The sequence below is a fragment of the Carcharhinus amblyrhynchos genome, chromosome 12 (genome assembly GCF_965287045.1).
Source record: "Carcharhinus amblyrhynchos chromosome 12, sCarAmb.v2.hapA, whole genome shotgun sequence".
NCBI classification, from domain to species: domain Eukaryota; kingdom Metazoa; phylum Chordata; class Chondrichthyes; order Carcharhiniformes; family Carcharhinidae; genus Carcharhinus; species Carcharhinus amblyrhynchos.
This window is the reverse complement of record NC_137335.1, coordinates 24,690,901-24,705,576: the sequence shown is the minus strand read 5'-3', so window position 1 is coordinate 24,705,576 and position 14,676 is coordinate 24,690,901. Positions and strand designations below refer to the sequence as shown.

At 45.8% G+C, this 14,676-nt stretch overlaps 1 protein-coding gene and 1 long non-coding RNA gene across 3 annotated transcripts in view; one reads left to right on the top strand and one right to left on the bottom strand.

Annotated features, from left to right (window-relative positions):
- The window catches only part of LOC145350857 (uncharacterized), a 150,302-nt gene that overhangs the window by 73,454 nt on the left and 62,172 nt on the right, over nt 1–14,676 (top strand). The gene's annotated exons all lie outside the window — the stretch shown is intronic.
- The window catches only part of plg (plasminogen), a 126,765-nt gene that overhangs the window by 78,022 nt on the left and 34,067 nt on the right, over nt 1–14,676 (bottom strand). The window contains exon 6 of the mRNA XM_080200230.1: nt 4,044–4,164. Coding sequence (XP_080056356.1) covers nt 4,044–4,164 — 121 coding nt within the window. The remainder of the gene's footprint in view (nt 1–4,043; nt 4,165–14,676) is intronic.

Genomic DNA, 14,676 nt, shown 5'->3' with positions numbered 1-14,676 from the left:
GCCAGTTTCCAGGTGTCTGGGATTAATCCATGACACCCCCTTCATCCCACTGCTCCTGAGATGTACCAATGTCATGAAGAGGGGGTGGGGGGAGGTCAGAAGGTTTAACCCCAACCACAGTCTCCTGGTTGGAAGGCCCCGGCATGGGCTCGAGCCCATCCTCTTCCGGGTCACTCCACGGGACGGCGGTGCTTCTGCAGTGAGCTCCAGAAGCTCCAGCATCACCTGGCCCTGCCATTCCTGTTGGACCACCTGCATTCTACCTATGGTGGTCAAGCCTTCTGCGATGGCCACCTGATTTGGGAGCCACCTGTCAATGGTGGCAGCAAGTGCCCTCTGAGACTGGGCAACACTCTGCAGCCTCTTAGCCATGGCCCTCTGTGACGGGGCCACATTCTCAAGGGCTGCTGCCATAGCCTGTTGTGTCTCAGCGCTGACCCGCAGGATCTTGTGCAAGTTCTCGAGCCTCTCGGCCATGGGCCACAGAATCTCGAAAAGCCTGTTGAGTCCCTCAGCTGTGGCCCACTGTGACTCTGCCACGGCTCTCTGGGACTGTGCTGTGGCCTCCCGTGACTCAACCATCGCTTGGAGCCTGCCACCCATGGTGAGGATTCCTTGCTCCAGGCTTTCCACTACAAATGCTACCTTTGCATGATGGCCTGGGAACCACATAAGGCAGGCAATAGCTGGTCCACCTGAAAGCTTTGGGCTGCTCCCAACAGCCTCGCAGTTGGTCCAGTGTGTCCATCAGTCCCTCCTGCATTCCCTGGCTCTGTTGCTACGTCTCCAGCAGCTGAGGACGAAGTGGCCCAGCATGTAGCCTGTGGCCAACTGTGTCCTCACTCCGGCAGGCCCCCACGTGCCACAGGCCTTGGACATTCCTTCCTCCACCCGATGTACATCAACAGATGTGTCGTGCTCACTGGAGAGTGATCCACCAATGTGAGAGTATCTGGGATGGTGAGTTGTGAGGTGGAAACTGATGCCAAAAAGATGCCACCCTCAGAGGTCTCTTCTTCCGAGAGTCATCAGAGGTGTCAGGATGGGTGGGCGTAGCAGTGGGGACCACAGTGCCAAATGGTCTTGGGGCGTCCGGGTGTCTTCCTGCAACACAGGACACAAGATTAGATGCAAGGAAGAGAGAAGAATCTGGATGCAAGACACTTGCTTGACATTTCTATATTGAATATAGAACAGAGAACAAAGAAAGTTACATCACAGGCGGCCCTTCAGCCCTCCAAGCCTGCACCAATCATGCTACGCATCTGAATTAAAACCCTCTACCGTTAGGGGGACCATACGCCTCTATTCCCATCCCATTCATGTATTTGTCCAGACCCTCCTTAAAAGTCATTATCGTATCTGCTTCCACTACTTCCCCAGCGAGTTCCTGGCACCCACCACCCTCTGTGTAAAAAACATGCCTTGTACGTGTCCTTCGAACCTTGCCCCTCGCACTTAAATCCGTGCTGCCTAGTAATTGAGTCAAATTGAGTGGAGGATTGACAGGTGCTCACTTCTCGACTCCTGCCAACTATGCTGTCACTGATAGTCTGGATGTCCTTCTTTCCCAACAGCTCCAGGGACCATTCTTTAAAGAGGGGTGAGGACTTGGAAGTCAGGCTCACCATCCCCTGTCTTTGCTCTCTACCGACAGTTATGGGCATTCTTCTGCTGTGGGGACATAAGGGGCCATGAAAGAAATCAAAGAGGCATGACTCCTGCAGTGTATCAGGGTGCCCTTAGAGGGCAAGCACTGTGAAACTCTTGACGGAGGGGGGGGGAAGAAGGTGGTTAGGGGTCAGGGGCTGGAAGCATGCAGGGTGCTGAGCGTGAGGGATCTGGAGGTGATTTGGGGGAAGATGTTAGATGAGGTTAAACACTTACCCTTACTGATCAGATGAAGTCATTGATCTTTTTTTGGCACTGCTTCCCAGCTCTGGGGGCTAGTGCCACGGCACTAACAGAGGCGGCCACTGCCTCCCAGGCCGCTTTGCTATCACTTCCCCTTGGATGGTTTTGTGGGGGGGGGGGTGCCCCACCTTGCCTCCACAGCATCCAGCAACCTGCTCAAGTCCACTTCGCAAATCTGGGCACTGCTTTCTTAGACATTTCTTCTGTGCAGCCTGCCTATCTGTCCATCCGTGGGGTTTTTTTGGAGCCGCCCCTTTTTGGGGCAGATCTGTTGCAGCAGTTTGGCAGAGCATCTCAGCAAGTTAAATGCAGTTTGCTTGTTACAATTGAGGGAAAGGCAAGTGAGCGCTTGCAGGTATGCTAATGAGGGGGAAGAGGATCTGTGCCTCTATGATAATTGGGGCATGGGAAAGAGAGAGGGAAGTGTCATACAGCCATCGGAGCCAGGGGAGTTGGGGGCCATGTGCAGATGGGTCTGGAAGGGGAGAGGAGGGGCGTTGCCACTCTGCCTGCGACCGGGTTGGTGGGGGGGGATTGCTGCTGCCATTCTGCCTGTGATTGGCAGGGGAGGGAAGGAGGGGCTACTGCCACTCTGCCAGCGATCAGCAGGGGAGGGGGGCACGCAATCAGTCTGGACAGCAGGGTTGCGATCAGTCTGGGTGGAGAGGATGGAGGAATAGAGGGATCAGTAGTGGTGGGGGTCCAATGTCCATGGGGGCCAGAGGGAGGAATTATTCAACCTAGGAGGGATCTGGCAGGGGAGCTGCATTTTATTTTGCTGCGCATGTGCAGTTGGAGGCTCTGATTGGAGCTGCAAGCTATTAGATGCCCACAGGCTTTTGTAGCAAGAAACAGACTCACTCCCAATTCTGCAGCCAGAATGCATAATGGGGGTGTGGTGGTGGGGTGCTAAAAATGCACCCAAAAACGGATTGAAACTCTCCCAGTTACGTGTCCGTCTGGCACTTAGACAAAAAATGGTAAAATAACACCCAATAGGCCAAATGGCTTCCTTCTGTATTGTAATATTTCTACGTTTCTGTGTCGTGCTTTGTGTATCTGGATGCTTAACTAACTTTGCTTATCTGCTGTCATTTAGACTCTTATTTTCCAACCTCTATGTGGTTTTCTTTTTCTTCCTAACAAAATGCACCATGTCCATACCTATCTTGAAATAATTTGCAAATTATAAGCTTGTTTGCAAGTTTTAATGAAATTTATTGCATTGCCCCTTTATTTTAACTATACAAAACAACTTGGTGTCACCTGAAAATTTAGAATTTGTTTTCTGACTCCCAAGTCTATATTGTTTGTGTAAATAGTGAGCAGCAGTAGCTTCAGCATTGATCCTTGTGGAAAACCATTTCCTATATTTTTCCAATCTAAGAAGCTATTCAGCTTCGTAATGTGACTGCGATTCTTTTTCACTCACAGTCTCTATATGAAAAACTTTACCAGGGGAACGAGGTAAGTACTAGGAAGGAAAAAGAGAAGACAGAAGGAATAGAGAAAAGGCAGAAGAGAAAGCAACCTGATAAAACAAGAAAGGAGAGAATTTGGGTGTGACTGTCTGCCCCCCCACCCGCAGCATGGTTCTTAGCGGCAGAGGCTGCCTACAGTTAGCTGGCAGGATGATTTTCTGGTCCTGCTGCTGTCAGTGGGATTTCCCTTTGAGTCCACCCCATGCTGCCAGGAAACCTGCAGTGAGGGTGCACTGTCGGCAGCACCAGAAGAAACCGCTGGTGTGAACAGCCAATAAGTCCCGCACATCAAGTGCAAACTTGTTTAGGAGAAAGAATAAAGTGAACAATTGCTTTCAGAAACTTTGACCCTTATTAACTTTTAGGAAAATGAACCAGTCAACAGGTTGCTGGCCCCAAAAAATCTTTCACATTTTGTTAAATGAACCTTGCCTCCCTACATTTTTCTTGTATTCTTCAATCCCTACTCAGTAAGTGTTGAAACTGGAAATGATCAATGTTTGATTAATTCGTAAATCCTGACTTTATATTCAACAAATATTTATGCCCTTCATTTGGAGTTTTATTCCAAATGATGATACCAAATAATCAAAGAACTAGAAATTAAAATACAGATAGTGAATTGTTTGCCTCATTCAGTTAACTTACAAGGATGGGTTGTATCCATGAAGGTGAGGTATTTGTGAGTCCCAGCGCTGACATGTGACACCATCGACTGTTTGGGAAGTTTTCCCACGATAATTCTCCCCACTGCAGAACATGCACTCCTCTGTAATCAAAGCAAAAATGACATATGGCGCTACTGTTACATGGGAACAAAAGAGCGCAACTGTGCAAAGTGGAGCAGAATAGGGAGAATAATTGTTTGATTTGGAGGTTAGAAATAAATCAAAGCCACTGTCAGAAGAACAAAATTTCAAAACTTCTTGGTGACCTTTCAACCTGACAATGCAGTGTGTTTAAATGTATCACGGAGTTGACTGATTTGCACTGCAGTAAACATTGTTGAAAGGGGTTTGTTCTTGTAAAAGCAGAGGCAAGGATTTTATGGCCCCACGGTGGCATATTACACCCCCCGACAGAAGTGGCAAGCCATTTAAATCTCCGCTCAGCTCAGCAGGACAGTAATATTGCAAGGCGGGAGGGGTTGTAAACCCCTGGCCACATGCAAGACTTCTTGAGAAAGTGAGAGGGCATGGGATCCAAGGGACTGTTGCCTTGTGGATCCAGAACTGGCTTGCCCACAGAAGGCAGAGAGTGGTTGTAGATGGGTCTTTTTCTGCATGGAGGTCGGTTACTAGTGGAGTGCCCCAGGGATCTGTTCTGGGACCCTTGCTGTTAATAATTTTCATAAATGACCTGGATGAGGAAGTGGAGGGATGGGTTGGTAAGTTTGCCGATGACACGAAGGTTGGTGGTGTTGTGGATAGTTTGGGGGGATGTCGGAGGTTGCAGTGTGACATAGATAGGATGCAAGGCTGGGCAGAGAAGTGGCAGATGGGCTTCAACCCGGATAAATGTGTAGTGGTCCATTTTGGCAGGCCAAATGGGATGAAGGAGTGTAATATCATGGGTAAGACTCTTAGCAGTGTAGAGGATCATAAGGACCTGGGGGTACGGGTCCATAGGACTCTTAAATCAGCCTCGCAGGTAGAGGATGTGGTTAAGAAAGCGTATGGTGAATTGGCCTTCATCAATTGAGGGATTGAGTTTAGGAGCCGGGAGATGATGTTGCAGCTTTATAAGACCCTAGTCAGACCTCTCTTGGAATACTGTGCTCAGTTCTGGTCGCCTCATTACAGGAAGGATGTGAAAGCTATTGAAAGGGTGCAGAGGAGATTTACAAGGATGTTGCCTGGATTGGGTGGCTTGCCTTATGAGGATAGGTTGAGAGAACTCGGTCTTTTCTCCTTAGAGAGACGAAGGCTGGGAGGTGACCTGATAGAGGTTTATAAGATGTTGAGAGGTATAAATTGGGTGGATTCTCAGGGGCTTTTTCCAAGGGCTGGAATGGTTGCTACGAGAGGACACAGGTTTAAGGTGCTGGGGAGTAGGTACAGAGGAGATATCAGGGGTAAGTTTTTCACTCAGAGGGTGGTGGGTGAGTGGAATTGGCTGCCTTTGGTGACAGTGGAGGCAAATTCGATAGGGGGTCTTTCAAGAGACTTCTGGATGAGTACATGGAACTTAATAGAATTGAGGATTATAGGTAAGCCTAGTAGGTATGGATATCATCAGTGCAACTTGTGGGCTGAAGGGCCTGTTTGTGCTGTAGTTTTTCTATGTTCTCTGTTCTAGAAACAAGTGGGCCATTGAGCTCTGTCAATCTATTCTGCTATTCAGTTAGATCATGGCAGAGCTGTATATCGATTCGATTTACCTGTCTTGGCTCCACATCCCATACCTAACACAATCTGTTAAGCTCAGTTTTGAATTTTTCAATTAACCCAGAGTTACAATTTCTCGTGGAAGAGAGCTCCAGATTTCTGTTAGCCAGTGTATATGTTGTTTTTATGCGTCTTAAGAAACTAGGGATTAAGATTTTAATGTGTCACTTTCCTCTGTGATTTCACCTTTTCTTTGATTGAAAGTTCAGTCAGCCTTGAAGTACATGGCCTTACTAGTTCAAATATTTTAATGCATTCAGCTCTAGAGAATTTGTTAATACTGTTATGCAATGGAATCTCATTATGAATATTTGGTTCAGTTTTGAAGACCCAGCAAAGTTTTCAGCTTAGCAGGAATTGTGGACACGGCTGCCAAGGTGATTCTGAGTTTTGTTTTGATTGACAGTTTAATGAGCAATTAATGAGTTTCTAACAAGGTTTTGAATAGTTCTTCATTTATTTTGACAGTGTTAGCAGCAGGATTATGAGAAGATTAACATTTTTCAAGTGGAATTTGAATGGCTGTGTGTTTGGTTGACAGTTTAATGAGCTTAACTCACAATTCCCACCTCAAACACTAAAATTTGAGGAATATAATCATCTGAGCACAGAACAAAATCATTTGGCCCATCCAGTTCATGTCACATGCGCACAACCTTTCCAGTTCTCTTCATCTACAGTAGTCCTGCACTGAGTAGGTATGTGGGAAAAAAAATGTTCTTTCAATATTTTGTGCATTGCGCTGGGAATATCTGTCAAGCAAACAACTTATTAAACAATGTAGTGGTATGAATTCAGTGTGGAGAGGGAAGGCAGTGCTAAATATTATAAACCAGTTACAATTGAGGGTAGTGTGCTGTTCAGCTGTTTCATCAATGGCCTTTCCTTCATTATACAGTAGGAAGAGGGGATTTTCACTGATGATTGCAAAGTGTTTGGCGCCAGATACTGAAGCAGTCTGTTTCCACATGCGACAAGACCTGGACAACTGGCCTGGGCTGATAAATGGTGACTCGAGCAGTCACATCAGTGGCAAGAGGAAATCTAATCCCTTGCCATTTAATGATATTATCAACATAGAATATCCTATCAACATTCCTAAGGTTACCATTGACCAGAAACTTAAATGGAATCGCTTTATAAGTATTGTGATTACAGGTCAAAGTCTGGTAATTCAGCCGCAAATAATCCACCTCCTGACTTCCCAAAGCCTGTCTACAAGGCGCAAGTCAGGACCGTGATAGCACACTTTCCAATTGCTTGGATGAATGCAGCAACAACAAGGGTCAGGAAAATCAACACCATCCAGAACAAAACAGCCACGTTGATCAACACTCCATCCATGACTGGTGGCACAGGGGCACAGTGCCTCACAGCACCAGGGACCTGGGTTCTATTCCTGGCTTAGGTCACTGTCTAAGTTTGCATGTTTTCCTTGTGTCGGCATGTGTTTCCTCAGGGTGTTGTGGTTCCCTCCCACAGTCCAAAGATGTGTGGGTTAGGTAAATTGTCCATGCTAAATTGCCCCTTAGTGTCAGGGGATTAGCAAGGTAAATATGTAGGGTTACAGGGATAGGGCCTGGGTGCAGATGGCCTCCTTCTGCACTGTAGGGATCCTATGATGACCTTAAACATTCATTCTCTTCACCACTGACACAGTGGGAGCTTTGGGCAGGAACCCGATTGAAGCCAGTGGGTGGGCTAGGTGAATCCCAAGTATGTTCATTCCCATGCAGGAATCATGTTTAATGCCCGATGCCCCATTCAGCAGTGATTGGGATTCCCACCAGTGACAAACGAAGTCAGTGAATCCCCCCCTTTGCCATTTTTTTGGGAAAACTATGTTGTTACATGAGGGAGAAGGAAATGGCACATTATACTGATAAGAGTTAAATGAAGAACAATAAGAGAATGCTTTGATGAAGCATAAATGTGTTCTAATTTTCTGCGGTATCATAGACTTAGACTTTCAAAAAATCTTTGAAAAATTTTCACATCGTGGGCTCCTGATAGAGATCAGCTTGGAAAATAGGTGAATTCATAGCAAAATGGTGAAAACATAGAAAACAGAGAAGTAGTTATTCATATTGGTGGGAGGTAGAAAGAGATGTTCTGCTAGGGACAGTTCTGGGATAATTGTTATTCATAATTTACGTTCATGATTGGACTGAAGAACAAGTATCCCAGTAACAGAATTTGCAGATGATATCAAAATGAGGGCATCTAACACTTAGAGAGTATGCAATTTAATACAAGAAGACATTAGAAAACTCACAGAATAGCAAATGAACCTTACCATAGATAAAGGTGAGGTGGTGCATTTTGTTCGATAAAACATAAATACAAAACATTAGAAAATAAGAAATTGAATGGAGTAGAAAAGTAAATGAATCTAGGAATACAAGTGAACAAATCACTAAAAGCACCACCCCAGGCTAGCAAAAAAAAATGCTAATGTGGCATCATAAGACATTGGAGCAAAATTAGGCCACTCAGCCCATTGAGTCTGCTCTGTCATTCACTCATGGCTGATTTTTTTTCTCACCCTATCCTCCTGCCTTTTCTGCATAATCCCTGATCCCCTTATCAATCAAGAAACTGTCTGCCTTTGTCTTAAAGACAATCAATGCCTTGGCCTCCACAGCCTTCTGCAGCAAAGAGTTCCACAGATTCACCACTCTCTGGCTGAAGAAATTCCTCCTCATCTCTGTTTTAAAGGATTGTCCCTTTAGCCTGAGGTTGTGCTCTTTGGTTCTAGTTTTTCCCACTAGTGGAAACATCCTCTCCACAATCACTGTACCCAGGCCTCACAACATCCTGTAAGTTTCAATAAGATCCCCTGTTATCATTCTAAAGTCCAATGAGTAGAGACCCAGAGTCCTCAAGTGTTCCTTATACAATAAGCTCTTCATTCCGGGGATTATTCTTGTGAACCTCCTTCGATGCTTTCCAAGGCCAGTACATCCTTCCTTAGATATGGGGCCCAAAACTGCTCACAGTACTCCAAATGGGGTCTGACCAGGGCCTTATACAGCCTCAGAAGTACATCCCTGCTCTTATATTCTAGCCGTCTTGACATGAATGCTAACATTGCATTTGCCTTCCTAACTGCCAAGTGAACCTGCACGTTAACCTTAAGAGAATCTTAAACAAGGACTCCCAAGTCCCTTTGTGTTTCTGATTTCCTAAGCATTTTTTGATTTAGAAAATAGTCTATGCCTCCATTCCTCCTTCCAAAATGCATAACCTCACACTTTTTCACATTGTATTCCAACTGCCACTTCTTTTCCCGCTCTCCTAACCTGTTCAAGTCCTTCTGCAGCCCCCCTCCTTCCTCAATACTATCTGTTCCTCTATACATCTTTGTATCATCTGCAATGTCAAATTGATAAGTAATGAAGTTATGTTAAACTTGCATAAGACCCTGGATAGGGTGCACTTAGAGAACTCTGCATAATTTTGATCACCAGACTATAAAAAAGGACAAAGAAGCACAGGAGTTAACATGTGGGGGATGATTTTTCCAAAAGAAAACTAAGTGCCCAATGGGCAGGAGAGCAGATTTTCTCACTTGTTTTTTGGGCATACTTAGTTTTACGAATCTCCGGCACTCTGTGCTCCACAGCGTGCCTCGGGGAGTTTAATACCTGTAAGTGGGTGCAGGGGAGGATAGGGGCTCATCCTCATGGATGAGCTGCTGAATGGGTCACTGCGCATGTGCCAAAATGTCAATGGAGAGATTAGCGCATGTGTACTGGTGTCCCCATCACCAGCCTCACCTTCCTAATTGCCCTTGATGGGGACCAGCTTTAATCCCTGCTGATGGGAACTTCTCCCAGCAGGGGAGGGGGACAGCAGGAGACATTAGCGAGCCTGGAGGCTACCAACTCGGGCTCGCTAATGATGTTGAAATTGTAATTTCAATATTGTAAATTAGCCTCGCGCTGATTTCTGGCGCAAGGCTGAGTACATCAAAAAGAAAGGTCAGGGAGATTCATGATCGGCCAGAAGCCGATGCGAATCATGCTGCAAACCCCCTGCTGATGTGTCCTGGCCCATTGCACTACTTGAGCAGCGCAGTGGGCCAGGAGAATCACCCTGTGAAGTCTGAAAAGATTAAACAGGTTTGGACTTTTTCTTTTAGAAAAGAGAAGATTTAGAAGGCTTTCACATTATGTTCAGAATTTTCCATTCCCTGCGCAGAGTGCTGGCTGAGTTCAGAAAACTGACATGCAGCTCATAAGCTGCATAGCCAAATTTTCTCACCAGATAATCCAGCACTCTAGCAGAAAATGTTTGGAGATATGACCCAGGCCATCATGCTATTGGAAAGGGCCAAAAAAATACTAACAGCCAGGAATCCTGAGATGGGGTGCCTTGATCTTTGATAGCCAACACAGAAACACTTCAAAAGCACACAAAGACACCCCTCTCAAATGGACACAGGGATCGCCTCTCGCCCCCAAATGCACTCTCCTCAACTGATAAGGGAAATTATCCCCAATCGATAAGGGAACCCCTCATGGAAGTCCCCAGAGGGGTTTCACCAGAATTGCCTGTGGCACTGCCAACTGCCCTGGGACAATATTGGGGGCATTGTCAGTCGGCATTACCAGGGTACTACCTGGAATGACCCCATCCCCTCAGGAGCTACACTTACGTATATGCCCCCTGTAGGTTCCCTTCGCTTGTTCCCATTTTTAAAAAGCAGTTGCAAAAGTACCCAATGTGATATCACGTTGATGATGGGGAATTCCATATGTGGAGAATGATATGGTGAAGAAGCCCGCTAATTGTATCTAAATGTATTGAAATGAGTCAGAAGCCTTTTTATGTTATTGACAAGGGTTGGGAAGATTCGGAAAATTAGGTATTTTTGGTAAAATTCTTGTTTTCTGAGTCCCACAGTATTTTGCACCCACATAACCATTTGCTTTTGTGGCAAACATGGGCACAAAATTACAGCATATGGGCTGAATTCTCCCAAGTTCCCATCAGTGGGTTCAATGTTGGGCAAGAATTTGGTGTCCAGGGCGCTTGCAAAGCTGGATTGCAGTCAGTATGCAAATGGAAAGCTTATAGTTTAGATGGCTATCCAGACAGTGTTATTGGGCAAGCTAATGTTTGAAAATCTACCCTCGTAAACCAAGTGTCGATGTGAATTTCCCAGGGGAACTTCCCCTGGTTCCTGTCATAGTGAATTGGGAAACCCGCTGGAGGTTGGGCATGAAATTCATTTGCATTCTGCTAATACCAGTGAAGGCTTGAAAACCCACTCCTGATTATCCATGGTGCCAGTGGGAAAACTTGCCGGTGCAAAATACGTTTAGAAAACTTGGTGTGCAGATATCGAGATTCACCTGAACAATGCTGGGAGCTGTCTACTGAGTGCAGAATGAAGGCTCCCAGAAACCTTGGACCTTGGAACTCTACAACAGTGGATGGGTGAAGCATCTACTGTGGACCTTCCAGATTCAGTGTCCTGGTGGGCATTCATCTTCCAGCCTCAGAGTGCTCCCAGAGATCCACCTTCTTTCTTCAATGATGGACCACTGATATTAGGGCATTTTCAATATGGTAATTGGATATGACAGTGGACTATGCGTCATCAGGCCTACCTCACAACCGAAAAATGTGCAAACCTCTGTGTGTATAAGTAGAGACAATAAGAAGTTTCATAACACCAGGTTAAAGTCCAACAGGTTTATTTGGTAGCAAAAGCCACTAGCTTTTGGAGCATTGCCTCTTAATTAAAAGCTAATGGCTTTTGCTATCAAATAAACCTGTTGGATTTTAACCTGGTCTTATGAGACTTCTTACTGTGTTTATCCCAGTCCAACGCCGGCATCTCCACATAATGTATAAGTAGAGGCCAAGGCTGCAAGATTTGGCGTGTTTTCCCACTGACCTCCGCAGTGAGAACCAGTTCACTTTCCTGGCCTGTCATGGGACTTAGTCTCAGGATGAGAGAATTAGTGTTGGTTGGACAGAGAAAGATATGGATGGACTATTTGAGAATACAACATTACGGATCATTCATACATAATAATCACTAATTAATCCAATGGGAAAATGAGGAAAAATTAAACAAGTCATTAAGGCAAATGGCCTAAATGCTTTCAAAATGATTTGAGAGAAAAAGGGAATGGTTGGGTATTGGCTGAGAGGAGGTAGATGGACTGAGAGACTAGCCTAGGACACATGCTGAACAGACTAGTTGGGCTGAATGCTACATATTCTAAACAATTCTATGGCACTGTTTTGAAAACGAGCATGGTGTCTTCTCTGGTACACAGGATCGATAACTTTTCCTCAACAAAAATCAGTGAAACAGAATTCTGCTTGCTGGATCTTGCTTGCATAAATTGGCAGCTATGTTGCCTACCTTACAACAGTGACTACATTTCAGTTTACCTCATTGGTTGCAGTCCCCTTTGCAATGTCCTGCAATATTGAAAGGTGCTATATAAATGCCAGTTTTTCTTTCACACAGCTACATAGAGTTTATATAAGTACAAGGAAGTATAACCCTCCCCACATTTCCTTCAAAGTTACACATTATCCTGATGTGGAAATATATTGACGTTCCTTCTTCATTGCTGGGTCAAAATCCTGGAACTTCCTTAGAAACACCAGATGGGAGCACCTTCAGCACATAGGGCCTGATTTTACCATTGCAGACATCCCCCCCTGCCCCCCCCACCCCCGACAACAATCTGGCCTCCTCCACCCCTTCACCACCACCACCACTAGACAACAATCTAGCCTCCCTCTGCCCTCCTCCACAACCCCCCAACCAGACAACGATCTGGCCTCTCTCCCCCACCTCCTCCCCCCCACCAGAGATACACCTGACCCGCCTCCTCCTCCCCACCCCTCCACCAGAAAATGGTTGGGCCTCCTTTCTCCCGCCCCTCTAATGCGGAGTAAAGTCATGTGTGAGGCCATTAACATGATCTGCATTCGCAAGCGCGCAGATGCCCACTTTACTGATTAATGATCTGATTTGTGCCCAAAATGGGTGCATTTGCATGCATTTAAATTGAATTAATGGGCTGCTGACCCACTTTTACCAGCATTTCCCTTTACCATTGTGTTTGCGCGTCCAGATTTGGCGTGAAACAGACCTGCTCAGCAAATGGCACTCCAGCTTCTGAAGAGGTAAGTTCAGAGCTTCCAGTGGCCCTCTGACTTGGATTAGTGGTGGAGGGGGGAGGGGGAGGCAGGCCAGATCATTTTCTGGTGGAGGGAGGGCAGGTAAAGGGAGGCCTGATCATTTTCTGGTGGAGGGGTGGATCAGGTGTATTTCTGGTGGGGTGGGGAGGGAGGCCAGATTGTTGCCTGTGGAGTGGGGTCCAGGGGCTACCACTCTGCAGGCGATCAGTGGAGGGGAAGTGAGGCAGAGAGTGGCGATCGGTCTGGGTAGCAGGGGGCTGGGTGAATGAGAGGGACAGTTATGTAATGGGAGTGGGGTGATGTCTATGGGGGCCATTGCTCCCGCGTTTTGCTCCAAGGCTGCTATATCATAGAATCATAGAACCCTACAGTGCAGAAAGAGGCCCTTCAGCCCATCAAGTCTACACCGAACACAATCCCACCCAGGCCCTACCCCCATATCATACCCACAAACCCCTCTAACTTACGCATCCCTGGACACTAAGGGTCAATTTCTTAGCATGGCCAATCAGCCTAACCTGCACATCTTTGGACTGTGGGAGGAAACTGGAGTACCTGGAGGAAACCTGCGCAGACACGAGGAGAATGTGCAAACTCCACACAGACAGTGACCTGAACCAGGAATCGAACCCAGGACCCTGGAGCTGTGAAGCAGCAGTGCTAACCACTGTGCTACCGTGCCGTCTGTTTTTTGTGGCCCGGAAACAATGTGAAAGGGGCGCGTTTTTCAAACTTTTTTCTCACTGCATGTGCGCAGTTCAAAGCTCCGATCGTTTCAGGTGCGGTAAGCCCCGCCCATAGCATGATTCAGACTCATAATTTTTTTTTCAAGCTAAGTGCATATGGGGGCATCTGAGACCAGGTTTCCAAGTCAGATCTGGATTGTGCTCAGATTCAGTACTTAGAATGAAAATGGTAAAGTCGGGCCTATAGCCTGCAACCATTTGTGAAGGAAGCTTATTAACATCTTAAAAGGCATTAGGGATGGATAATAAATACTGGCCTTGCCAGTAATGCAAAACTCCAAGAATAGAAGCAGAGCATTCAGCCAAAATGTTGTATGGCAATATTTATACTCCTCCTGTAAACCTCCTCTCATCGCCCACTTCATCAAAACCTATCATTATATTTTTCAGTTCCTTTCTTCCCCATGTGCTAATCCAGCTTCCCCTTAAATTTACCTACATAATTTGCCTCAACAGCTCCAAATGGCAGTGAGTTCCACATTTTCACTGCTATTTGGATAAAGAGATTTTTCCTGAATTCCCTATTGGATTTATTCAGAAAATGCCAGAAATACTCATCAGACTAGGTAGTATCCATGGAGAGAGAGACAGAGTCAATGGGCAGAACACTTACCTGATTAATCTGATTACTGAGTGGGGGAGTTTTGATGCAGTGACAGTGGGTCAGGTTGATAGAGCAGGCTTTGTATGGTTTTTTAATTCAATTTGTATGGTTTTTTAATTAATATGTATTACAAACATCTTAAAAAAGTGAGCATGGGAACACCTACCTTTGCAAGCACAGGTCATAAAACATATCCTTTTATCTCGTTCCTTTCCATTATCTATGGCTTCAAATATTCCTTCCAAGTGAAACAATGATTTATGTATGCTTTCTTTAAATTTAGTATACGGCATTAATTGCTCACACTGCACTTTGCCATACACTGGAAACCAAACATAAATTAGGTGATCATGTTGCTGAACACCTCT